The sequence below is a fragment of the Pinus tabuliformis genome, chromosome X (genome assembly GCF_031772625.1).
Source record: "Pinus tabuliformis cultivar Carrire ecotype Pingquan chromosome X, CPIR1, whole genome shotgun sequence".
Taxonomy (NCBI): Eukaryota; Viridiplantae; Streptophyta; class Pinopsida; order Pinales; family Pinaceae; genus Pinus; species Pinus tabuliformis.
In genome coordinates, this window is record NC_142308.1 from 631334424 (window position 1) to 631361967 (window position 27544).

General features: G+C 40.2%; 1 protein-coding gene across 1 annotated transcript in view; it reads right to left on the reverse strand.

Moving 5' to 3' along the window:
• The window catches only part of LOC149141578 (uncharacterized), a 318849-nt gene that overhangs the window by 175836 nt on the left and 115469 nt on the right, over positions 1-27544 (reverse strand). The window contains exons 4-5 of the mRNA XM_089446868.1: positions 21673-21779; positions 21388-21488 (exon numbers count right to left, since the gene is read on the reverse strand). Coding sequence (XP_089302994.1) covers positions 21388-21488; positions 21673-21779 — 208 coding nt within the window. The remainder of the gene's footprint in view (positions 1-21387; positions 21489-21672; positions 21780-27544) is intronic.

A 27544-nucleotide genomic window follows, 5' to 3' on the forward strand; every position in this document is an offset into this window, starting at 1 on the left:
AACAAGGTGAAGCCTCCAAACCCTAGATTCTTTTACCATTCAAAACATGCAGCAAAACCCTAATGCATTTAAGACCCTTTATCCATAAAACAAATATACATACCTTATTGTTGTGCATACCTTTTGAAGGTTGATTGTTGGTTAGGGCACATCTATTGCCCATGTCAAACCTCCTTCAGAAATCAATGACCTCCTTCTCTCTAAAAGCCTATGCAACTTGCTATCCTAGAAGACACTTCCAACACCTTGTTTAGGCCTATTTGGCCCTTCCTGTTGATTTTGGGTAGCATTGAATGTGCTCTAGCCATGAAATTTGGTGGAGAGGCTAAGGCACATGAGATCTCCAAGGCCTAGAAATCGTTTGGAGAAATTCCACCCAAATGAATAGTTATTAAAATAGTTAATATTTTTAATGAGTTCTTAAGTCTAAACTTAGGAAAATGAAAAATATTAATGTGTATTAATAAAATATGGGTGAGAAAGTTCGAAGTGATGAGGATCAAGCCAGTTCTAATCTTAGCCGTTGATTGGGACTTAATCTCAGTCGTTGAAGACTCAACAGGAAAAGTATAAGAAGAGGCTTGAGGATCAGTCGGAGATACACCAAGTGATCAAGAGATTTCGATTTTCTAGGGCGAGGTTTGCTGAGGAAATCGAGTTAGTGATCAAAGTTACAGTGAGGGGCAGTTCAGCAAGGGATTTTCATCCAAGGATGAAGAATACATCACAGAGAGGTAGCGCAATGTTGGGAGAGACAGCTCTGGCCCTATAAGGGTTGACGCAGAGGCCGAAGAGTTGACACAGAGGACGCAGAAGGCTGACGCAGGTGAGGCATAAGCCATAGAGGCTGACGTTGGGCCTCAGAGACAGCGCTAGGGAGATTCTATGGGGCAGACTGAGAGCAGATCAGCAAATTTGAACCAAGAGAGGGTGACTCAGCTCCTGGAGGAGTGACACAGTTCCAAAGCAATGCTTGGAGCAGCTTTTGTTGTCCAGCACAGGGAACAACCGGAGTCGATGTGGAGTTTGATCATTCGATTGCTGATTTACTGGAATATCTGTCTCCGGATAGAGGTACTACTATCGAGGATATTCTCTGTTGGGTGACCCATTTCTGGCACCTAGTTGTATTCACGAATCTGCTTAATAATACAAACCCTCTATATGTTGCACCGGTTTTCCCAAATTGGGTTTTTCTAGGGACGATTGTCCAAAAATAACGTTGTCCATTGTGTTATTGTCTCTATTTATTTAAGTGCATGATTCGTATAATTGTGAAGGTTGCAATAGTGTTTACTTCGATGTTTATGCAATTAAATAACTTGTCAACGTAAAGAACAAGTAGGAGATTGTAAACCAGTAATTGCAGTAGGGGTTTCTGATGTATTAGATTCAGGAATTTTCACATGGTATCAAAGCAATTGCAGATCATAGGCGACTGAAGACACCAGCCGAGAAATCTAAGAATTTGCAGTAGAGAAGCAGTTGTCCCGAGAGACAGCGTTGTTCCGGAGCTGAAGAGGCAAGAGGAGGAGTGACGCGGTGCAAAGAGTGTGACAGAGAGGCTCACGCAGTGCCTTCGTCAACATTCTGAGCCGAGAAAGGAAGACGCAGTGGCTGGGAGGAGCCCATGCAGTAGCTACGTCAACCATCAAGGCTAGCGCAGATGCAGAGGAGGTCAATCAAGCTCACACAAAGCCACGTCATCCTTCTGAGCCAGGAAGGATTGGCACAGTTGGCCGGGAGGAGCAGATTCAGCCCATGCAAAGATTGCGCAGAGCCTAAAGGGCTCAGATTCTTCGAGTTGTCGGGGCTATGGGAGCTGTGCAGATTTTGATTTGTGGAGCTGGTGGGACATTGTTTCTGTCGGTGCAGAACAGTGTCTAAGGATACTAAACCAAGGCAAAGGGAAGCATTACCTCGACAAATTTCTAGCCAAGAAATCTAGATCCAGGTTGCAACAGCAAAGGAGGATTGGAGAGGAGTTATTCAACGATTGGCAGAAGGATTTTCGAGAGGGAAATCAGGACTCAGAGGGAGTCTAGAGAAGAGGAGCAGAGATGGCAGTGAACGGATTGAGGGATCAGGACAGACTGGACGGGGCTTCCAATTTTGTCATCTGGAAGGCCAGGATCCTGGCAATCCTGGATAAACATCGCATCAAGGACTATGCCTTGAAAACAGTAGTTGTCCCAATTGACCCTGATGCTAATGAGAAGTATGAGGAGGCCCAGGAGAAGGCGAAATGCATGATCCTAGACGGGGTCAAGGATCATGTAATACCACATATTGTTGAGAAGACAACAACAAGGGAGATGTGGGAGACCCTGACCACCTTATACCAGGGCTCTTCCATGCAACAGAATATGTTATTGGAGAATCAGCTGAGGTCATACCAGATGCAAAAAGGGGAGGAGATAGATCCCTTCCTTATCACAGGTTGCAAGGGATTCACGACCAGCTTACTTCCGTGGGGTCTACATCGGATCCAAAATTCATGGTCAGGATTGCCCTGAATGCACTCTCCGAGGAGTGGGAGACATTTGTCCAAAGCATTTTGGGCAAAGCGACACTCCCCGGTTGGGAGGAGGTGTGGGCATCTCTTCGACAGGAAGAGCTCAGGAGATTGACCAAGGCGAGGAGTAGTGGTAAGAGAGTTTGAATCAAGGAGGATAGAAGACTTGGAGTTGTAGTCGAGAGGACTACGGAAGACGGGCAAGATCCTTGAGGTGCCCAAACTCTTGGATCACATCCGGCTACGGGAGCCCTTAAAGACAGTAGCATGATGACAGGTGTCGGGTGGAGCAAGGTGTGATGAAGCGACAAGGCAATGCTTGAGTGCAAAAGTCTGTAGCAGCACAGTGAAGGTTACAGCAGTGCGAGAGGCACAAAAGAGGTTGCAACAGTGCAGTGATAGCAGAGGGAGCACAGGATAGTAGCAAAGGTAGCTTCAGCATCACGAGGCTTCCAGACTGACCAAGATGTCAGTGTTTAGGTGAATTCAGTTACTTACTTCTCGGTATCTGAGTTGCAGTGCAGCAGTTAGCTTCAACAATGCTATGGGAAGCATGAGGCAACATTTTCAGAGGGAGCTGCAGTACAGATGTAGCAGCGGCAGTGGGAGTGTCATGGGCAGCAGTACAAGAAGCAATAGTGCAGTGGATGTGGGGCAGCAGGCAAAGCATCAACACAGAGGACCGATGCGGAAGATCAGTGTGATGCTTCTATGGTGAAGCATTGCTAGAGCACATTCCTCGCTAAGAGGGAGTGTTGATTTTGGGTAGCATCGGATATGCTCTAGCCATGAAATTTGGTGGAGAGGCTAAGGCTCATGAGATATCCAAGACCCAGAAATCGTTTAGAGAAATAAAAAATATTGTGTATTAATAAAATATGGGTGAGAAAGTTCTAAGTGACAAGGATCAAGCCAGTTCTAATATTAGCCATTGATTAGGGACTTAATCTCGGTCGTTGAAGACTCAATAAGAAAAGTATAAGAGGAGTCTTGAGGGTCAATTGGAGATACACCAAGTGATCAAGAAAATTCGATTTTCTGGGGCGAGGTTTGCTGAGGAAATCGATTTAGTGATCAGAGTTGCAGTGAGGGGCAGTTCAGCAAGGGATTTTCATCCAAGGTTGAAGAATACATAGCAGAGAGGCAGCGCAGTGTCGGGAGAGACAACGCAGGCCCTAGAAGGGCTGACGCAAAGGACAGGTGACACAGAAGCCATAGAGGTTGACGCAAGTGACGTAGATGTCGCGCTGGGGAGATTTTGTGGGGTAGACTGAGAGCAGATCAGCAGATTCTAAGCCAGGAGAGGGTGATGTAGCTCCTGGAGGAGTGACGCGGTTTCAAGCAGTGCTTGGTGCAGCTTTCGCTGTCCAGCATAGGGAACAGTCGGAGTCGTTGTGGAGTTTGATCATCCGGTTGTTGATTTGCCAGAATATCTGTCTCTGGATAGAGGTACTACTTCCGAGGATATTCTCTGTTGGGTGAGCCATTTTTGGCACCCTAGTTGTATTCACGAAATCTGCTTAATAATACAAACCCTCTATATGTTGCACCAATTTTCCCGAATTGGGTTGTTCCGGGGACGATTGTCCAAAACTAACGATGTCCCTTGTGTTATTGTCTTTGTTTATTTCAATGCATGATCTGTATATTTGTGAAGGTAGCAATAGTGTTTACTTCGATGTTTATGCAATTAAATAACTTGTTAATGTAAAGAACAAGTAGGAGATTCTAAACCAGTAATTGAAGTAGGGGTTTCTGATGTGTTAGATTCAGGAATTTTCACATTCCCAACAGTTACCACAGGAGTTCAGCCTTGTCTTCATAGATATTTGTACACTTGATGCTAATTCAATATGTCAAGTTGTTGCTTCCTTTTGTTTTCTAGTTGGGGTACATTGTAATTACCATTACAGTACTTTTAACTCAACCTTCAACAATAAATTTGGATTTGTGTTATTACTTTGCAACTTCATCCCTCTGGCTAGGGCTTTTTGTTGATATTGTAATAGTCTTGATATTAGGCTTAAAAATCCTCTTCATCCTTTGGTCTTGTATCTTCTTTAAGCTATCTCATTTTTCCAGGACTGTAGGGCTACTACTAGCCTCTAAAATGAAGTTACAGATCTTGGATTGTCTCAAAAGGAAGACAAAAAACTTGTGGACTTGATATTATACTTCTCGAACCTCTTTAAGATGCAGCTTGTTATAGGCTCAGAATCCTCAGACTTCTTTGCACAAGAATTTGGACTAGATTCAGGGTTTCATTATTCATACTCACTGTAATTAGAGTAGCAATGATCCAGAATTGATCCATTCTAACTGGGTTCTTCTTTGCACCTCAAATAGTCTCAAAAACTTTGGCCTTATGCCCAGAATAACCCATAAAAATAACTCGGCTAGCTGTCTCGACCCTCAAAATAATCTCTTTTTCTTGGCTTCTAGGAGTAATGCAGAAAATTTTCCATTGATCTTCCAATTGTCATTCCTTTGACCTTAGCTCTAATACCATGTTGGAAAATAGATAAGGGCAGCATTTATTTACTCTTTTCCATTCATGACAGATATTTGTGATTTATATTCTTCTTCTTGTTTATTATGCTTATGTTATTATCATCAAATAATGCCAAAACGGGAAAATCACAGCAATACACAATGAACACAAGATATAGGCTCCAAGCCAAGGCAAAACCCCTCCAAGGGGAAAACCCAAAAAGAATTTCACTTCTTATAGAATCAACTCCAAAGGATACTTCCAAGACCAAGCCCTAGATCATAGCTACCTACAAGGACCAAGTCAAGTAGCCAAACTTCCTACAAAATACAAGACAAAAATCCCAAAGAGTAGCGAGGCAAGATCCCTTCAAAATGGAGACTCTTCTAGCCTTTCGTCCATGCCAAGGCAGTCTACACCACTTCTTGCAATTTAGTCCTAAGGTAACCCTAGAAACCCTAGGGTACTCGCACAAGTGGGCTACAGGAAGTTAAATTTCAGATCCTCGCACTCCTATTAGGGTTTCCTCCTTTGCTAGCCTTCTTCCTTGTCTTCTAGGACTTTGGCACCTCTTCTTCATTGCAGATCAAACCATAAATGTGTATGATTGAATGTCTACCAAATAGGTCGAAGTTCCTTTCTTTTATAGCCTTCCAAGAGGCTCAAGCAGCCCTCTCTAGGCCGACTTCTTCGTGGCTTGCCAACTTGGTCCTTTTAGAGCTTTTTAAACACTTCCAAATTCAAAATATTTTTTCTTTTTCTTGATCCATGTGCCTACAAGGGTATTTTACAATATGACAAGGACTCTTGACTCATGAAAAACCCTAGGAGCATTCAATGGATGCTTGACCTAGTGACAAATAACTTGAGCATGAAACCCATGCTTTACAAATAACTTTTCTTTTGTTCTTTACATCATTTTATTTCTTCTTTTAAATGGTACATAAGAATTACATCATGATAAGAGTCAGATAACAATTATGAAGACCGAAACTAGTTACATTCTTCAACAAGTATATGGTAGAAAAAAACAGATCTGCCAGAAAAGAAAACAAAAATAGGTTAGGCAAAATTTATTATACAAACCCTGAATGCTAAATAAGAAGAGAATTGCACTCATGTCTGGCTTAAATGAGCATATTGTAGATTACTTCTTGCCTCTCTATGTCCATATAGAAATCAAATGTGAGTTTTACATACACAAGCATGGACAGGATTACATATTAGAATGAGAAAGATTGATTTCATTCATATGTTATTAAATGACGTAATGGTTCCTTACATACTTGGAGAAGGTAAGATAGGATAATACCTAACTATCAACTACTGCGCTAATCACTATATTAAATGCCTCATTATTACATTAATAATAATGAGACTTTATTATACATCTAAGTTCTAAATATAAAAATTGTCTCTAACAACCTTCCATTATGGTCATTTTGCAAGTTTGCATAAGCAAGATGTTCGCAATCCACCAGATAAGATCTTCAAAACAACAACTAAAAGTGCATTGTATGCAGCAAGATTTATGAAGCACAATTCATGTTTCCATCATTTTGTTTAACAATTGACTCACTAACCAAGTGAGAGTCATTTCATGGCTAAATAATCAGTCTTTCCACCACTACCAGAACTTGGTTTGTTGATTGAACTAACCTCGTCCACATCTTTGTGGTCAAACACATCACAGTCTTGTGTTTTCTCCTCTGAGGAAGCACCATCTAGCTTTTCCACTACATCTACACCCTCCTTGAGGGTCTTCCTCTTCTAAATTACATCAAATAATGCATAATATATTTGATGTGCATCTTTTCTTCGTTGTTGATTTGGACTCATTTCAGCAGGAAAATATTAATGTCTCACCTAACACCTTTCTGACCTAAGCATTATGGTTGAGTTTTTTGTTAAATTACAACCATCTTCCTACTGACAAAACCTGCATTCTTCTCATCTATCAGCCAGAATAATCCATATTCTTCCACACCCATAGCAACCATCCTTTTGCCACTAATCCTTATTCTTCCACACCCATAGAAACCATCTTTTTGTTATTCTTATCACTAATGAAACAATTATTATTGTTGAAATGTATCTTTAAGTGTGGGTTATGCTTCATTATACTACTAATTGAAAGTAGATCTTTCTCCAAACATGGAACCCAATAGACATTTAATCACTAGCTTCTTACCTTTTAGCTGAAGTAGCGCATTTCCTTTTCCTCCAACCCAATATTCTTCTCCTCTCTCCAATCCCTTTCCCTGGTTCAAACTGCACCTTTGCTGAAAACTGCAAACTTGGTAGCTCAACCTGCCACAATGATTACTCTGGTGATTGTGATGTTATCTTCAAGTGCTTCGACCTACTATTATAATATCTTGTTGAGTCTTCAACAGCCACAATTTAATCTCCATCGACGACTAAGATCAATTAAACTTCATCAATAGAAGTCTCTAGAGCAATCTCGAACATCCTTAATTAATTATCTTTAATTTACCACTTTTCTTAAGTTAGACTTAGAAAATAATTTAATTATGGAAAATTAATTTAATTAAGGTGTTTCCCAAGCTTATCTGGCGAAACCTTCTCTAGGTTTTTGAGATCTAGTGTTCCTTAGCCTCTTAGCATCATCTGAGACTAGAATACATGTCCAATGCTACCATAAACTAACATTCACTAACACCTATCAATTGAAGGGTGGACAATAGAAATATTAGTTCCCCTTGGGGGTTGGAAGCCCCTAATAGAGTTGACCTTTAGCCACCTCTACCTAGGGGGAAAACATCTTTGTGAGAACACGGTCCTAATGTTGGAAGGGGATCCTTGTTTGAAATATTAAACTGCCCCTAACATTCAAGTTTGGTTCACCTAGATGCATTATTGATTTTGCTCTCTAATGACTAGTTGCTTTCACTAGAACCAATTTTGTTCTTGTTAAGTGGCCCAGCAGCCCAAGTTTTGGGCGCCTACTCCACAGTTACCTAGGCCTTCTAGAGAAGTATATTGGAACAAACAACTAAAGCGTTGAGACTCTTGGGCCTCCTAGCAGCATCATTGGATGACACATGTCCTAGAGCACCTCCAACACCCAGGGCGTTGGTTGATTTGTCCCAAATTTGATGATTCTTCAGGATGACGCAACTAGACCCAACATGCTCCCAGGCTGGCCTTGACACAACTTAATGGGTTGCAACTAATCCAGACCCTAGATGAGGATGGCCTCACATTGAGAGACTAGGGAGGGCTTATTGCACCTAAGAACCCCCTAACGCTAGAGCAGAAGAGTCTGCATTTAACAAAGGGTGAGACCCATGGAGGCCACTTTGTGGTGCCCCAGCTGGATCTTGGGATCCCATAGGAGGCAATGAGGTGAATTTGAAGGGCAACCCTCAAATCATGGACTTGGCATGCTTCTACACCATCTTGGACACCTCATCACCCATGGATATGACATTTAGAGCACTTACATTCGATGACGTCAGAGCTAGAGAGCTTACAGCTCACACGTGTGAGTTAATTAGGGCATATTTTCATAAAAGTAATGGGTTGTTTTGTAACCCAAGTACTTTTTGTAGAATTTCCTTCAAATTCGACAACAGTTGTTATGAAAAAATCTGAGACTGAAAATAATCGTTGCACCAAGACACAGAATTTTTCTACCAATTTGCAGCAGAATAAAACACAATCACGCGATAGCAAAAAACATAAGATTTTTCTAGGGAAACCCAACTAGGAAAACCCTCTACTAACAGTAGAATTTATTGAGAGAATTTGAGCAATTGATCTCTTACAAGGCAATACAGTTTCACTAGAAAACACACATGTTTTCACTGCTTAAACTAAGCTTGAACACCCTGCACACAATCCTGATCTAGCTCCTATTGTTTGCGTTGTTCCTCTGCCCCTATTTTCTAGCGCAGGAAGTCTCCTATTTCCTAGTGCAGATTTGGGCTCCTATTATTTAGGATCCTCCTAAATCCTAGCACACACCTACAAGCAAAATTCTCTCCTTTTCTTGCTGGACATAAGATTCTCCTTACACACTCTCCCAGCAAACCTCTCACACACACAATCTCGTGCATACAAAAATGTATAATGATGTGCCTTCATCCTCCTTATAAGCTTTTCAATCATGCTAAAACTGGCAAGTGTATTTTTGGAACTCGGACTTGTGATTGCTAAGTTAAGTCTAACTGACTAGTGTAACTCGTCCTAATCTCAATTTAGAACTTGAGACTTCTCACTTGTCCTTTTCCAAATCTAACTCGCACTAGGAGACAAACGAACTGAGCCTCCAACTCTTGCACATGAGTTACTGCTTCATGAACTCGTCCTACTCCTTAGGAACTCGTGCATGCTAAGGAAAGACTAGTGGTGAGGTCTTCTTGACTAAGGCACAAGTCAAGAAGGACCTTTCTTGCTACTATTTTCAACACTCCCTCTTAGTAAGGAAGGTGCTTCTGGAAGAACCTCGTCCACCTGGATCTGTCTCCAACACTACCACATTCTCCGTTGCTGCAGTTGCTCCCTCTGAACTAGAAGACTTCCCTGCTTTCCTCTGTGGAATCTAATCTGAAGACTTGTTCTTTCCAACCATGCTCTCCAAGTCCATCACTTCAGCCATAAGTGCCACGTACCCTGTGTGTCTTTGTGGTTGCTTCTTCTAACTGAAGGTGATACTGGAAGATCCAACTCTCTCCTCGTCTCCCTTAAACAAATCCTCTGCCCATTTGGCTCGAACTCTCCCTATATTGGGAGTCACTGAGTGGCTACCTCCACTCGCCCTGGGGTATGCTCCTCATCATCCTACTAGTTAGCCCAACTGCCAACTAACTTAGACTCAAATTGAGATACTAGTTGAGGCTCCATCTTGAGTAGCATCTTCTCAGTTACTCTAATCTGCTCTTGCTCTCCTCAACTGTCACTTATCCACTTTGAGCTCTCCCTGCCTTCTTGCTCAAGGCTGCACCTGTCTCTACCTGGAACTTTTCGAGATTCTTCTTCCTTACACCTATCTGCTTCTTACATCCAGAAGATAAGTGTTGGAGGTAAGCCTTACCTCTATTGAAGATGACATCATAACCCTTGTCCTCAAGGGTAGCTACCGAAACAAGATTCTTCTTTAATCTTAGATCATAGAGGGCATCTCTGAGATGAAGAGGATTACTTGACTCCCTCTGAAAATTGACAATACTAATTCCTCTCGCTGTATACATGCCATTATCTCCTCGCTCAATTTGAAACTGCATGTCCTTCTCCTTCAAGTGGTTGAAACTCTTCTTGTTCCTGATCATGTGGAAGGAAGCTCTTGAATCAATATACCATAGACTGTTGTATGTTGAGCTTGCCATGCAAGTCATCAATGAGAAATCTTTCTCGAATTGGGCAAAAAATACATATACCTTTGTTGATGCAGCTACATGATCCTTACTAGACTCGGCCACTCCTTGACCCTCCTTGCCCTTGGCCTTGCTACTCTTTCCTGTCATGGCAAATTTCTCCTCATCCTCTGTCTTCATCGATCTACCTCTCTAGTCCCTTGCCAGATCTCTTCCTGAACACAGTCAATCCATAGCCTTTCCCAACTAGGAATATTTTATCTACTACTTACTACATCTTGGAAACCATACCAAGACTCGTGAAGTCCTAGAAGAACAAAACTCACAAGGTCATGCTCTGTTACAACCACGCCCACACCACCCAACTCATCTCGTACCTGAGTGAACTTTGACAAATATGTGACAATGGGCTCATCCTTGCTCATCTGAATACTCCTTAGCCTCTCCTTAATAGAAAGCTTCATGGTATCATTAGTACTCTGATATAGATCTAAAATAGTTTTGAACATCTCAAAAGTTGTCTTCTTCTCATGGATATGAGGAACTATATGATCTTTGACCCCTTCTAGAATAATCCTCCTTGCCTTGATATCATTCTTAGAATGTTGGGTCAATTGTTGGGGATCTTATGGTGGTGGTAGAGCCTACTTCACAAATTCTCCCACCCCATTATCCTCCAAAACTATCATGATCCTCCCTTTCCATGGAACAAAGTTAGTTGCTCCCTCCAAATAGTGATTTTCTCTCAATCCTTGGTACGCCATCCTACTTCCCTAGAGAGCTCTCCAACACCTGCCCACTAACAACCTAGTAGTCCTTAACAAGAGGTTGTACTTAGGGCACAATAACACAACTTCTAACAGCACTCCTTTGTTGTAGAACTTCCTGCCACCAAACCTACACCAACCTAGCAATCTAGACTCGGAAAGACAAAAAAAATACCTCTTTACCAGACTTCTTCTCCCTTTCTTAGGTCACGGTTCTGGGTGGTTCCTGTCAGATTCCTCAGCCCCTAGTTAGGGCACCTTAACACAGTGCACCAGTCCTCCAACTCGGCCTCTAAACCTCCACAAATGTTGTGTTGATCCTCTACTACAAGTCCTTCAATTCTGCACAACTCTAAAAGGTATCTCGACTCTTCTTTTGCTCTCTTCTAGCCCTTTCGGCCCTCTAAGACAGAGACTCGACCTACCTGTTGTGCACAAAAGATGGCAGCAGCCTGTAACAAAGAAAAGACCCTTCAAAACATGAACAAATCTGCCCAGAACTCCTTATCCACTCGGCCAACGCCCTGCCTACTATTGGCCTGTTCCAAGAACGGAAAGATAAAATCCAACTCGTCTTTCTCTTCTTGAAAAATCTCCTATAGGTTGTGGCTCCTCAGATCAGACGTCCTCCTCTTTGATGTATCGCACTTGTGATGTATTAATCAACTTGTGTAGGTCTTCATTATGTTCCTTGCTCTGATACCATGTAGAATTTCCTTGAAATTCTGCAACTGGTGTGATGAACAAATTTGAAACTAATCGTTTGTTAAAATTGGCAACTAGGGCTAAATTCCACTTTAGCCATCTTTGTTGATGGAGATAACCATTCCATTGAATTTCTCATTTCGAGAGGACCAAAATCAATATAAAGATAGTCTCATTTGAACAAGCGGAAGTGTGATTTTGAATTTTTGTTTTCTCATAAGCAACTTTTAAGGTCGGCCTCCCCTATATGTCGGCCCACCAAGCCCAACAGTCACATCCCTTCATCCCCAACGACTAGTATATATAGAAGTGCCTACATCCTCATTTCAATCATCTATCTCATGATTCTTCTCTCTAAAATAGCCGCAGGAGATCCTCAGCGAAGGAAGAAAGACTAGCAGGTTGTTTTCTTTTGGTAGAAGGCTGAGGCAGTTAGAGATGTTTTGGGTTATCTTCTTCTGGCAGGAGGCCGAGACAGTTAGGTTATGGGCTGAGATTCCTCAGTCAAGCAACCGCAGAATTTGGCTATTTGTTTGGGTAATTCAGCCTTCCGATGTCAGGTCGAGTTTGGGTATTGTCTCCAAGTTGAATCGAGGAAGATCTACCCCCTTTTCTGTGGCCGCACTTCTAAGATCTTGCATCAGGAAAATCCGCAGGCTGGATCAGCTTAGACAGAGTGCACAAGAAGCCTTGTAAGGTTTCAGATCAGTGATAACGGCTAGTGAAAGGCATCACCATGCATTCCTTGTAAGGTCGCAGCAAAATAAGGAATTTTTGGGGCAGCTAATGGGACAGCGGTGATCTTCAGGAAACCCTAACTACTATGCCATAATTGCAGTTAGGTCATTAGCTTGTTTAAGACAGCAATAATGGATCTACAAAAATTGGCAAGTCATTTTGACTTATTGTACTCTCTCTGCTGAACACTTGATTTAAATAATAAGAAGATCTGATCAAGGGTTTTCCCCTGGCTTGTGCCAATTTCTGAGTTCTCTTGTCTTCGCTTGTCTTATGCTTATATCGACTCGTTCTTTCTTCTTTTACTATCAATGTGTAATATTTATGTGATTGCTATTAAAGGAAATGGAATTAATCTTGGGGCTCATATGATTCATTGATGTAATTGTCCAAGAAAAGAACATGTTAAAATTAACATCGTTGCATCAAGACACAGAATTTCTCTACCAATTTGCAGCGGAATAAAACAAAAATAAAACAGTCACATGATAGCAAAAAACACAAGATTTTTCTAGGGAAACCCAACTAGGAAAACCCTTTACTAACTGTAGATTTTATTGAGAGAATTTGAGCAATTGATCTCTTACAAGGCAAAACAATTTCACTAGCAAACACACATGTTTTCCCTTCTTAACCTAAGCTTCAACACACTACACAAAATCCTGATCCAGCTCCTATTGCTTGTGTTGTTTCTCTGCCCCTATCTTCTAGTGCAGGAAACCTCCTATTTCCTAGCACAGATTTGGGCTCCTATTATCCTCCTAAATCTTAGTGCACACCTAAAAGAAAAATTCTCTCCTTCTCTTGCTGCATATAGGCTTCTCCTTACACGCTCTTTTAGCAAGACTCTCACGCACACAATCTTGTGCATACAAGAATGAATAATGATGTGCCTTCATCCTCCTTATAAGCTTTTCGATCATGCTAAAACTAGCAAGTGTATTTTTGGAACTCGGACTTGTGATTCCAAGTTAACTGAGTCTAATTGACTAGTGTAACTCATCCTAGTCTCAATTTAGAACATGAGACTTCTCACTTGTCCTTTTCCAAATCTAACTCGCATCAAGAGACAAAGGAACTGAGCCTCCAACTCCTACGCATGAGTTTCTGCTTTATGAACTCATCCTACTCCTTAGGAACTCGTGCATGCTACAAAAACACTGGTGGTGAGGTCTTCTTGACAAAGGCACAAGTCACGAAGGACCTTTCTCACTACTATTTTCATCACTTTTTATCATCAAACTTGTGTTAGGCGCTTTGTAGACTAATTATTAGACATACTTCTCTCATAAATAGAGGGGAGACTCATTTGTATTGGATCATCATCACTTTTGACTATTTCGGCCCTCTTAGAGGATTTCAGCCTTCTTGAATTCTTGTGGAGATGTGACTCTATGGTGTACTTCACTATTTGGAGTTATTTCTTGTCTTGGAGATGTTACTGATGTTGACACCTAATCCGAAACGGATGAGGTGAAGCTGGACAGTCATCTAGAAGATGAACTGATCCGTTTTGTATATGTATAAATAATGTGCTAGCTAATGAATAAAAATCAATCAGTGTTTTCTCTCGTTCAATGAGGAGTTACCCTGGCCTGACATGGTATCAGAGCACAGGTCCCAAAATTGGTTGTAACTCCTGGTCTGTTCTGTCCTGAACGCCTCTGGCCTGACACTGCCCTCTCATGAGACTGCGCCCTCTGTCCTGACATGGAGACTGCGCCCTCTGTCCGTGGAACTGTACGTTGATGCGTTTCTGCTAAAACCTATCTCATTCCATTCAAACAAAATGGTATACGTTGATGCGTTTCCACTGTTAGGTAAAACCTATCTCACTCCAACAAAATGGTATCGCTGGTGTCTGCGTTTTTTATGACTGTGTTGAAATTACGCTGCGTCATATTGCTCTTTTGAAGTCTGCGCTGCGTTTTTATGGAACTGTGGTATCGTTTTTTTAATGGTGTGGAGTCCTTCATCCGCTAAGAAAAAAAAACACTCAGAAATTTGTGAAACTGTGGTATCGTTTTTTAATGGTGCGGAAGGTTATCGTTTTTTTAATGGTGCGGAAGGTGTATTGAATGTTGCATACAGTTCTGAATGGTGGTATTGAAGATTGAGACTGCGTTTTTTTTTATATAGACTGCATTGTATTATATGCGCTTTTTTAAATGACTGTGGACTGCGTTTTTTGAAGACAAGACATCTCATGACGTCTCATGGTATTCGATACCTTTGTGACTTCTGCACATCTGGAAAGCAACGTATTAATGTATTGAAGCAACGTATTAATGTATTGAAGCAACGTATTAATGGTTGACTGCGTTTAATGTATTGAAGCCTGGCTGTTTGAAGCAACGCAAGAAGACTGCGTTTTATTATAAAAATGCTACTGCATTTTTTATTGTAGACTGCGTTTTTTATGGTATTCAAGATTGTGTTGTATTGAATGCTGGCTGAGAGCTCAGAAGTGATTCTCCTTTGTGCCGACGAATTGTAAATGCCTTCATCGACTTTCTTGTAAAGATGACTGCGTTTTTTTAAAAGCTTGAAATGGTTGACTGTGACTGAAATGGTGACTGCGTATTGATGTATTGAAGACTTGAAATGGGCCTGACATGCAGCGGAACAAGTTATTGTCTGACAAGTTATTGTGTAATATTGCATTGATATATATATTGTAGCAGTGAAGAGATATCTTGAGCGCCATCTTTTTTCAAAACTTAATATTGTAGCAATGATATATGAGATCCCTTGAGCGCCTTCCTTTTTTCAAAACATAATATTGTGGCGGTGATATAAGAAATGATGTATGTTAGAAGAAAATAAGGCTATGGCATAAGGATTTTTTTTGGCAGAGATATATTTTTTTACAGAATGCATAAGGCTATGACATAAGATTTTTTTTCCAGCAGAAGTCTTGCTGTGGCATAAGAATTTTTTTTTCTCCAGCAAAAGTCTTTTATCAACAGAAGTGTTTTTGGCAGAGATATTTTTTTCACAGAATGCATTCAATCATTTCTATGGTCGGAATAGTTCTCACTAGCAAGGAGAACTATTCTGAATGGTCCCGGATGGTAAAACACACCCTTATCTACAATGAGCTGTGGAAAGGAGTGTGTGTTAGAGAAGAAGACAAAGACCCTGTGCAGCCCACATCAGACAAAAAACTCGCCATTTGGGAAAACAAGAACAGCAAAGCCTTTGCATTGATCGCAGCATCTGTAAATGAGGAAGTAAGTCGTCATATTTCATCCTATTCCACTGCCTTTGAAGCTTTACAAAAGCTGAAAGAACTCTATGATACACATTCTGCACTTGAAGTTGTTCAACTCATGATTAAACTCTTCACTCTTGAACTGAAAAATAATGATCCTCCTACTCTTGCATCTGAAATAAAGTCTATAGTGCATGATATTAAATCCACTAAGGTTGAGCTGGATATCTCTCTTATTGCCTTTCTCAAAGCACTCTATCCTACCTACTCTAACTATCTTGAGTCTTTACAAGCAAATGGAAATCTTAAAGATATAACCTTTGACACTCTTGTGAAAAAGTTTGCTGAAAGAGAGAAAGCCTTTGGAAAGAAAACAGTCCCTGAATCTTCTGAAGAGACTGTTTGCCTTGCTCATAAAGAAAAGCATCCTGCTCAAGATTCTACAAGAGGAAGAGGTGGACGAAGAGGAAGAGGAAGATACTTCAGAGGCAGGGGGGGCAGACATCCTCAAGCAGAAAAGGCAGATCTGCATTGCATTCGCTGCAAACGAAATGGATCACATGATGCTTCTACATGCAAGCTACCATGGGACAAGGTTGAGCAGAGAAGAAATCAGCAGAAAGGTAAAACTGATGACACAGACAAAGGTAAAGCACCTGAATCCGCTCACTATATTGAGGCACAATGTAACATTGGAGTAAATGAAGATTTGTTTAATGCTTCACTTGCTTCTTCGAAAAATGACTGGTTGCTTGATTCAGGAGCAACCTGTCATATGACTCATAGGAAAGATTTCTTTGAAGATTTCACTGACAATGTTGATGGAGCAGTATACTTTGCAGATCAGTCAAAAATCAAGCCATCAGGGCTTGGCACAATCAGGGTTAAACTGCCTGGTCTTCCAGACTTTCTTCTGGATCATGTTCTATATCTCCCACAGCTGAAGAGAAACTTGCTGTCCCTGGTCCACATCCGCCAGCAAGGTCACTCCATTCACATGTTTGATGGCAAGCTTGAGGTAAGAAAGGCATCTGACCACTCACTTGTCATGAGGGGTATAGAAGAAGAAAGACTCCTTAAACTGCAAGGAACCTCTGCTCATGCACAACATTTCTCATATATTTCTCATCATGAAGAAGGTGCACTTCCATCAAGTTTATTATGGCATGCTAGATTTGGACATTTAAACTATGATAGTCTCCGCTTGTTGAAGAAAAATGGTGTTGCTGGTTTGCCTACAATTCCTAGAAAACATAAACAATGTGATGCTTGCATTCTAGGAAAGCATAGCAAACAGTCTTTTCATGATTCACATTCAAGAGCACATAGGAAGCTTGAACTTATTCATTCAGATTTATGTGGTCCAATGCCTGTTCCTTCTGCAAATGGAAATAAATATATCATGACATTTATTGATGATTACACCAGAATGTGTTGGGTTTACTTATTGAAGAACAAATCTGATGCTTTTCAAACATTCAAGAATTTTCATAAATGGATTGAAAATGATGCACAATCTCATATTGGGTCTATTCGCACTGATAATGGAAAAGAATATACATCAAATGAATTTGAACACTATCTTCGCCAACATGGGATTAAACATCAAACAACTGTGCCTTATAATCCTCAACAGAATGGTGTAGCTAAAAGAATGAACAGAACAATTTTGAATATGGTACGATCCATGCTTTTCTTCAAAAATGTAAAGACAATGTTTTGGGTTGATGCTGTTCTATGCGCTGCATATATAAAGAATAGATGTCCATCTAGTGCTATAAGAAACAAGACTCCTTATGAATTGTGGTATGGACATGTTCCTTCGGTAAAACATCTCAGGATATTTGGTTCCACCTGTTATGCTTTAATACCAAAGGTACATAGAAACAAACTTGGTGCTAGAAGTCGTAAGTGTATCTTCCTGGGGTACTCAAACACATCTAAAGCATACCGCCTTTATGATGAAGTAAATAAAAAGTTTGTTTTATCTAGAGATGTCATTTTTCTTGAATCATCCAAATCTGACAGTGTTGTTGAGCGGCAACTTGATCGCTTGGATAGATTCACAAAACCGAAATCATTTCAAGAGTTTGATAATCAGATTCCACATCTTGAAGGGGGGATTCCTATACTAGATCAACATGTGGAATCTTCTTCTGAAGAACAATCTCCCCTGCATGACACTCCAACAACGGATGATGCTTTAAGTGATGTAATTGATAGAATTGGGAGACTCAATCTTGATTCAGACCCAACTCAATCAACAGAACAGCCTGGACCATCTCAGAAAGGTCCCCCAAAGTGGCTGACAAAGACACTTGAAAGTGTTCATCCTGATGAAATTGGAAAAACAGGAACCAGAAATACAAACCGACAAGATGGAGGTGATGTAGATAACTCTAATTCACCTGTTGATATGGATGTTACTTATGATTGTGAATTGAACTTGTCTACAGATTTTGAACCAACTTCCTTCAAAGAAGCTGCTTCTCATGATGAATGGAAAGAAGCGATGCAGAAGGAGTATGATGCCCTCATAAAGAATGGCACTTGGAAGCTGGTTGATCCTCCATTTGGAACCAAACCAATTGGCTGCAAGTGGGTCTACAAGAACAAGTACAAAGCTGATGGCTCACTTGACAAGCACAAAGCTAGGCTTGTGGCAAAAGGTTTTGCACAGAAGGAAGGGGTCGATTACGAGGAAACTTTTGCTCCCATAGCAAAATGGGCCACCATCCGGACACTCTTTGCACTAGCTGCTCAGAACGGTTGGAAAGTCCATCAAATGGATGTAAAAACTGCATTCTTGAATGGAGATCTAAAAGAGAATGTTTTTATGTCCCAGCCTGAAGGATTTGCTGTGAAAGGACATGAACACAAAGTATGCAAACTTGTGAAGTCCTTGTATGGCCTCAAACAAGCACCACGAGCCTGGTATGAAAAACTAACTGAGCATCTTTTGAAACTCAACTTCAAACATTTTGATCTTGATGATGCAACTTTATTTGTCAAGAAAGTTGGCAAAACAGTTGTATATCTTGTGGTATATGTAGATGATCTTTTAATGACAAGGAACAATGAAAGCTATATTGCATCCATAAAGAAAGAATTAGGAAAAATTTTTGAAATGACTGATCTGGGCTATGTTCATTACTATCTTGGCATTGAAGTAACCCAACATCCAAAGTCCATATTTCTTTCTCAAAAGAAATACATTGGAGATTTGTTAAACAGATTTGGCATGACAGAGTGCAATCCCCTTTCTACTCCAATGGAACAAAACTTGAAGCTCACATCTATTGAAGGAAAAGAATTTGAGGATGCAACAAAGTATAGACAGCTTGTAGGAAGTCTCATCTACCTCACTACTACCAGACCAGACATTTCATTTGCTGTTGGAATCCTCTCCAGGTTTATGCAAAAGCCTTGTGAGGGACATTGGTCTGCTGCAAAAAGAGTTCTAAGGTACTTGAAGGGAACTCAAGACCTTGGAATCAAGTATACACAGGTGGACGACTTCAACTTGATTGGATACTCTGATTCAGACTTCGATGGAGACAAAGAAACAGGGGTATCTACTTCAAGATATGCTATGAGTCTTGGATCAGGAGCTGTCTCCTGGAGATCACGCAAACAATCAGTACCAGCAGATTCCACAACAGAAGCAGAATATGTGGCAGCAGCTGAAGCAACGAAAGAAATTGTGTGGCTCAGGAAAATTCTTGAAGATTTGCAGGTAAAACAAATACAATCAACTCCACTCATGATTGATAACACATCTGCAATAAAGTTGGCCAAGAACCCAAAGTTCCATGATCGTACTAAGCACATCAATACTAAATATCATCTGATCCGACATCATGTTGAGGCCAAAACAATCCATCTTCGTCATTGTTCCACAAACGAGCAAATTGCAGACATCTTCACCAAAGCGCTTGGAAGAGAAAAGCTTGAAAGATTCAGAATGATGCTTGGACTCACCAACATCCCTTCAGATTAAGGGGGGGAATGTTGACACCTAATCCGAAACGGATGAGGTGAAGCTGGACAGTCATCTAGAAGATGAACTGATCCGTTTTGTATATGTATAAATAATGTGCTAGCTAATGAATAAAAATCAATCAGTGTTTTCTCTCGTTCAATGAGGAGTTACCCTGGCCTGACAGTTACTTTGGAACAATAAAGGCTTGTACATGCATTCTATCTTGTAAGTGTGCCTTGGATTTGACAAATTTTTATTCATGTCTCATGTATGGAATGATTTATTATCTAGGGTTTCGATTGTGCTAGTTATTGTTGAGAATCAATGTATGGAATCTAGATTATAGCATTGCATGCATTACTCATCAGTGGAATGTAAATGGCAACCCCTTGGTGCATCTTTAAACTAGCTCTCCCAAGTGACTCTGTTGCCTCACAAAAGTAATAGTTAGGGTTTTGAAAGCTAAGGCTTCATTATTCCCTTACTCCTTACCAAGACTTAGCATATTTTTCACTCCCATAGACTCCATCATCCCAAGGACTAGGCACTGGTCTTGTCACTTTCTTGATCATCCATTAAATTTACCATAAATCTAACTTTCTCTCTCCTAATCTGATTTTTAGCCCCTTAAGGTCAAGCCGCTAGCTAGGGCTAGGGTATGACTTGGGATAGTGTTGCATTTTTTTTGGCTTGTGGAAGAATTCAACATTAGAAGTAGTGTTGGATGCCTCAAAATCAAACCCTTTTATTGGCCAATCCATCCATTTCAAGGCTAAATCCTTTTTCCCTGGGTAGATCTTCGCCTATGAAAGCCCTAGTTTGCCCTAGGCTTCAACTTGGAGCTTGTTGAAGGCTTCTTGTTCCATTGGTTGCTAATATTCATTGTTTGGAAGCCTTTTCCTAGCCTCTTGACTCTAGGTGAATCCATTAGGCTTGTTATCTCTCAAGCCCTAGATCATTTGCACCCTAAATAGGCTTTATTAGAAGATGTGATTTCCCCTATTACACTTGCTGACCCTTGTTTTTAGGGTTTGTCGTCTATAAGCCTTTCTTGCCAACTTGATCCTTCAATGTGATACATCCTTACGTGACCTATCTACAGAGAAGCCTCCCTACTAGTGAAAGTCCACAAAAGATCAAGATGTAGTGGCTGTGGTGACAGTGGGCCACACCTCATTGTTGTCCTTTGGTCTAGTTTTTGCCTTACAAGTTACTCCTTACAAGACCTGCTAGATTTTGAGGCAACAAGGTGCATCATCCTACCCTCAGGTGCAGAACAAATGTATGCATGCATGCACCCACTGAAGAGTGTGCACCATAGCTAGTTAGTTTAAAACAAATAGGCAAAAGCTTAATCAGTTTTTAAACAAGACAACTTGGACAATCTGCATAGATGCTGAGATATTAAGACTAAGATGGCATCTAGGGAAGATCATTATAGAGGATACTATAAAAAATAGTCCTGCCCTTGCTTGTGTTATGGAAAGGGGCACTTGTACAACTGTCCTTTGGCACTTTTAGTGTTAAGTAATATCAGATTTATCCCAAAAAAGAAAAGCATAACTAACAAATGACATTCAAGGCAAATGCTAGGTGTCCAAACAACCCTCTCAAAACATAGGATAACAATGCTTACCAACAGAAAAAGCTCTTCTGCACCATTAAAAAGAAAAACAATCGGATGAGGTGGCACCCAGCCGGAATCAATAATAAGACGTAACACTTCCAACATGGATGCTGTCATAACAAACCAACAAAAATAAGTGCTTACAAATGAAAAAGTTTATGCAAACATCCCAATAGAATATAAATACTAAATAGTAACAACATACAGCTTGATCAACTTAAATATATACAGTATGAATTCCAGCAGCCTTGGGTGATCTGCTTCATAATATTAAATAAATGAAAACCAACCCACCTACACATGAGCCACAGTCACCAGCTCCTGGAGAACCCAATGGACTGTCAAAATGACCATTGATGAGAACAGCTGGATCATCATCTTTTGCATAAGTTGAAGAAATCCTGGCAATGCTCCAGTAAGTAATATATGAGACTAATGAATTTCAGCAACCAAAAATTGAACCCCTTTAATAAAGAAAATAAATAAATTAAGTAAATCAAGTTTGAAAAATTGTTGGAATAATATTGTCATGCCACATCCAACCCAAGTTGTAAAAGCAAAAACATAAAAACGACAGTCATGAATTTTGAAGAATTTTAACTTCATAAGGATAATATGAGAATTCAATCCTCCATACAGAACAATAAGAGCTCCCCAGTCTGCCTTCAGACAAAATATGAAAGCTCCCCAGTCGGCTTGATGTTATCCAATCCCAAAACATGAACCTTCCTATTAATCATTGTGGATAAGGAACTCCAAGTTCCAACTAACACTAGGGCTGCCAAAAAGAACAAGAAAACAAGCTACAAAACGATCTACTGACAATCTATGGATTCCCATGTTCTAATATTGTCTTTTAGATGAGACTTCACATAAAAACCCATCCAAATCTATGGAATTAATTAAACACTACACAAAATGAGAATTCTGAAACCATAGAAGTTACTAAAAAAGGTCCATGGTTCCTGGTGTTGCAACATTAGCCTCTCATCTTCCTGAATACATAGGTTCTGGCACAACAGAGAATATTCCCACTTGGCCAATTCTATTACCGATAAAAATATCTCATATTGTGTTATGTTATATGCACACTCAGAAAATTTGATTTCGGGCTGACAACCATATAAGCCAACCATCATATGTAACTAATTCATAACTAATACATTGACTTAGACACGGTTCCTCCATTCAGTCACATAAACACCTAGCTTCTAAAACGGTTAGAGAAGAGTTACTTCTATATAACTTAAAAGGAATTTTTATTAATGCCTTCGATGCAGTCAATTTACCTAAAGGCTAGGACAATTTTTTTCATTTAATTACAATTGACTATGTTGAGGATTCTTGTTAATTGTCATTCATTTCCCTCAAGATAAAGAGACTTAAAAACATAAGAATAAAACTGCTATAATCAGTCATCAAAACATTATTTCAACTTAATCTCATATGGCAAGGACTTTGAGATCATAAAGGGTGATGTAGCGGGATCAAAACCACCTTCCATATGATTGATACAGCTACACCCAACAGTCAGCATCAAATAGATGATGCAAGAAATTCTAGTGGCAAATGAACCATGACCTTTTCCAAGGGAGAAAGAAAATTGATACTAGATAGCTAACTTCTAGATTTGTCATTGTAGATACAATTATATAATTCATGTCATTTTTTATTGGTTATCCATTTTCAAGCTCTTGATTGGATAGCTATCAAGGTTCAGGATTCAGCATCAACCTTAATGTATCATTTTTTATCAGTGTTCAACGGGGACTCGCCCCCCCCCAGGGGTCTAGTTTCCTAGCTCCCCCGCGCTCCAGGGACTTGGGGACAAGAAGGGGTCGTTTCCCCACACTCCCAAAAAACAAGGTACGTTGGGGGACGTGCCATGGGGTCGTTTCCTTGTGCTGAGGAGTCGTTTCCGAAAAGGGGGTCATGGGGGGTCGTTGGGCAGGGGGGGGGTCGAGGCGGGACGAGGGGAAACGTGTGGGGTCGAGGGGGGACAAGGGGTGACATGGGGGGTCGAGGGGCCCGATTTTTTTAAATAAACATTTGTTTATAATTAAAATTTGACATTAGTTTTAATACTTTAGGGTTTCAATTCGTTTTTTTATAAATTTAATTCATTATTCGCCCTGACCCCTCACTCCATTCGCAAGACGTTCCTAGTTCCTCTGCAGCAGAGAGGAATTGTTCCACATATAGCTTCATCCACTCTATCAAGAGGAACAAGCTTACCTCTAAAAGAGCGGAGAAGTTAGTTGTTGTGCACAGTGCCCTGCGTCTTGAGCATAGGAAGACACCTGAGTATTTGAAGGGACCAGCAACACGATGGGATGTTGATCCAGAGGATGATGCACAAGTAGATATGGAGGAGAGACTTGATGAGAGACAGATGGGGTTGGTTGGTGTGCCACTTAGCATGTTTGAGAATGCTAGTGATTTAGATTCAAATGGTGATATGGTTGATTCTAATTTATTCATGCAACAACTGGATGTAGAGACTAGCGGGGCATTACCTTGAGGCTTGAGCAAAATTATGCTCGTTTATCTTTTGATATGTTGATGTTCTTATGTTATTCTGACTCTATAAAATTTTGACTCTTGATGTATCAGACTTGACTTTTATAATTTTATGTCAATATTCACTGTTCAGTATTCAATGTTCATAGTAGGAAGTGGAACATCAATATGGTTTAAACTTTAATCATAATGTATGATGTATGATTATAAATTAGAATTTTAAATTTATATGATATTAGACAATGATATTCATATCAATGATCATGCTTTGCAGCTTTTGAATTCAAACCCAATTGTCATAGTGGCCTCAATTTATAAATTATATTTTATATTTATAAGTTTTGAAGACCCTGACGTCCCCCCACATTTCCTAAAAATTGGTGGGGAGCTTTTGCATAGGCTGTTCCCGTGTATCCTCGCTCCCTCGCCCCCTCGTCCCAGAACCTTGGTGGAACATTGTTTTTTATTGGGCATCCACTACAACGTATATATCAATCTTTTCTCCATACTTATCTGCTAATGTGTTCATTTGATGTTGTTGTTGGTTTATATGTTTAGAACATTGAAAAAAATGAATTGATTATGTATTCTTTAATGATTTCTATGGTTTATCGATTATTTTTCTATTTTTTCACTGATGTTGCTGAGAAGTTGTATTCCATATCCTCACCAATTTTTTAACAATGTTGAATTTTTCAACAATGATTTGAACTTGCCTTGAAAACATGACAAAGGCTCTACATCCTTTTTGGAAATATGGAGAACATGATGGGACAAATCAGAAAAACTTGAAAAGTAAGCTTTGTGGAAAGAAGATGACAGGAGGAATTAGCCACTTGAAATCAATCTTTGGTTGCTTTTAGAATTATTGATCTCTACCAAAGGCTTTATTTTGGTAAGAAAATGCAAAAGGTTAAATTTACTTTTAGTCACCTTCTTGATGGAAATATCTATTGAGAATTTAATAAGGCAATGTATATGTTAATTCTCTTAACTTGATAACTGTTTGTGTTACCTTTTTACTTGTTAGCTTTGATCTTTATTATTCCAATGTGCAATACATCAAACAGCGACCAAAACAATAAGAACAGTGACACAGTATATAGGCTGCAAGCTAGGGCCAAAACCCCTCCTCTTGAGAGGGAAAACCCAAAAATCTCTTCTTATCTTTTAGATCTTACGATTGACGAATACCATGACCTAGACTCAGACAAATACCCTCCAAGATCAAGTCTTCCTCGGCCTCCAGCTGCAATATCTTCGACCTCCCAGTAAATCCAAAATTTTGTTGCCCAGCAATTGCTGCAATTGCTGCTTCCTCTCTAGAAGACTTCGATCTCCCTCTAATTGCTCTTTCGTTGACTTCGCTTGCCTTGATATGGATCCTAGGGCAAGTAGGAAACCCTAAGAGACCTCCGCTTTCCTTCTTGCTCTACTTGCTTCCAAAATTGAACCTTAGACTTCCCCAGTGCAGAAACCCTAACTTCGCATTCCCAAAAGAATGTAGAGAGACCCAAACACTTCGACTTTCCTTGTCCTTCTCTTCTTTGCACTTCCTTCTTCGACCTTTTGGTGCTCTCTTCTTCGCATGAGATATGAGTGAGAGAATGATCCAAATGGAGGACTAGTTCCTCTTATACATAGGCTTCCTCAAGGGTGGAAGTTGCTCTTCATGTAGGCCGACTTGACAGCTCATTAGGCCGACTTGATCTTGGAGGTATTTTGACACTTTCAAGACAAAATAAATTTTCTTTCCAATATACAATGTGCCCATAAGGTCTTCCATATATGATAATGACTCTTATACCTAGGACAAACCCTAGAAGCACTCAATGGGTGCTTGACCTATAAAATAAAAGAACTTGAGCATGAAACCCATGCTTCAATAATAATAATAATTTCTTTTTCATTTTATATTTACAAGAATACATTTCATACTAATGAAGACCGAACCTAGTTACACATTTTTCAACACTCCCTCTTAACTAAGGAGGTATTCATTAGAGGTACATGATCATTCTCAATCTAAAGAGATCTCATAAGAAGAGTCGAATCGGTAACCCATCTGTCTAGCATCGTAATAACCAGCATTGTCATATAGCAAGGCCTTGACTAACAGCTCTATCTCTCCACAAGATCAAAGCACAATGCTGGTGAGACCAATGATGTATAGACACCATCATCATTGTCTCTCCAAGGTACATACCCCACCCGGGTGTTCACAGAGTATGACCTTCCATTGGACTATTCTTATCTTGGGTAGCTAATCCTCAAAGAATATCGGTCCATGACTACTCTTATCTTGAATGCCTTGCCACATTCTCAAACAGTATTGAATGCCAGATGGTTACCCAATCCTCCATTCTTTCTTCCCAAGTGAAGAAAAGAATGTTGTGTCTATCTCTCCCTCTCAATTAGGGAGGACAAATCCACCAAACCAAGCTTGTCGCTTAAGTATACAAGCTTCTTGTTTGGAAGTGATTTCGTCAATATGTCAGCTCCCTGCTCATCAGTGGAGATATATCGTAGCTACACAACACCATTTTGTACTAGCTCTCGTATTTAGTGATACTTGTTGTTGATATGCTTTGTCTTCCCATGAAACATTGGTCCTCAGACAAACGAATATAACTAGTGTTATCACAATGTATCACTGTAGGGTTCATCGGTCCTTCAAACAAGTCAGATAGCAGCTTCCTTAACCAAACTGCTTCCCTGCTGACTTCGCATGCTGCAACATACTCAGCTTCAGCACTACTTAACACAACGGTGTCTTGTTTTCTGCTTATCCATGAGACCATAGAGGATCTTAAGTTGAAACAGCCTCCCGTAATGCTTCTCCCATCCTGTTCACTGCCTCCCTAGTCGGAGTCTATATAACCAGTTAGTTGAACATCATTCCTTCTATCATACTTCAAGCAGTAGTTGATGGTTCCCCGTAGATATCTCAGAATATGTTTTGCTCCTATTAAATGGTCATGCTTCGGCTCCACTTGGAACTGACTGAGTACATTTACTGCAAAACATGTCCGGTCTAGTATTCACTAAGTACATTAGTGAGCCAATGAGTTGTCTGTATCTGGAGGGATCCACTGGGCTTGATTTGAAACTTCTTAGTTTCTTCAATTTAGTGATCATTTGTTTACAATCCATCATGTCGAACTTCTTCAATACCTCAATCACATACTTTCCTTGACCTAAATAGACTTCATTAGGTTCTTTCCAAACTTTCGGTCCCAAATAGTAATGCATCAGACCAAGGTCCTTCATGTCAAATTTTGCTGCCAATTGCTTCTTACATTCTTCAATTCAACCTTCTACACCTGTCAAGAGAAGATCATCTACATACAGAAGAATGATTACAGGTTCATTGTTCACAACCTTGATGTAGAGGTTTGAGTCAGCAAAGCTTTTCGTGAAGCCTAATCTCTGTAGGTATGCATCCATCCTAGCATACCACACCCTTGGCGCTTGCTTGAGATAATATAGTGCCTTCTTCAATCTACAAACATATGCCCTCCTGTCTTTTGCCTCAAATCCCAAGGGTTGTTCTATATAGACTTCTTCATCTATTGTGCCATTCTGAAATGCAGTCTTGACATCCATTTGGTGGATGTTCCATTCCATTGATGCTATTAGAGAGACT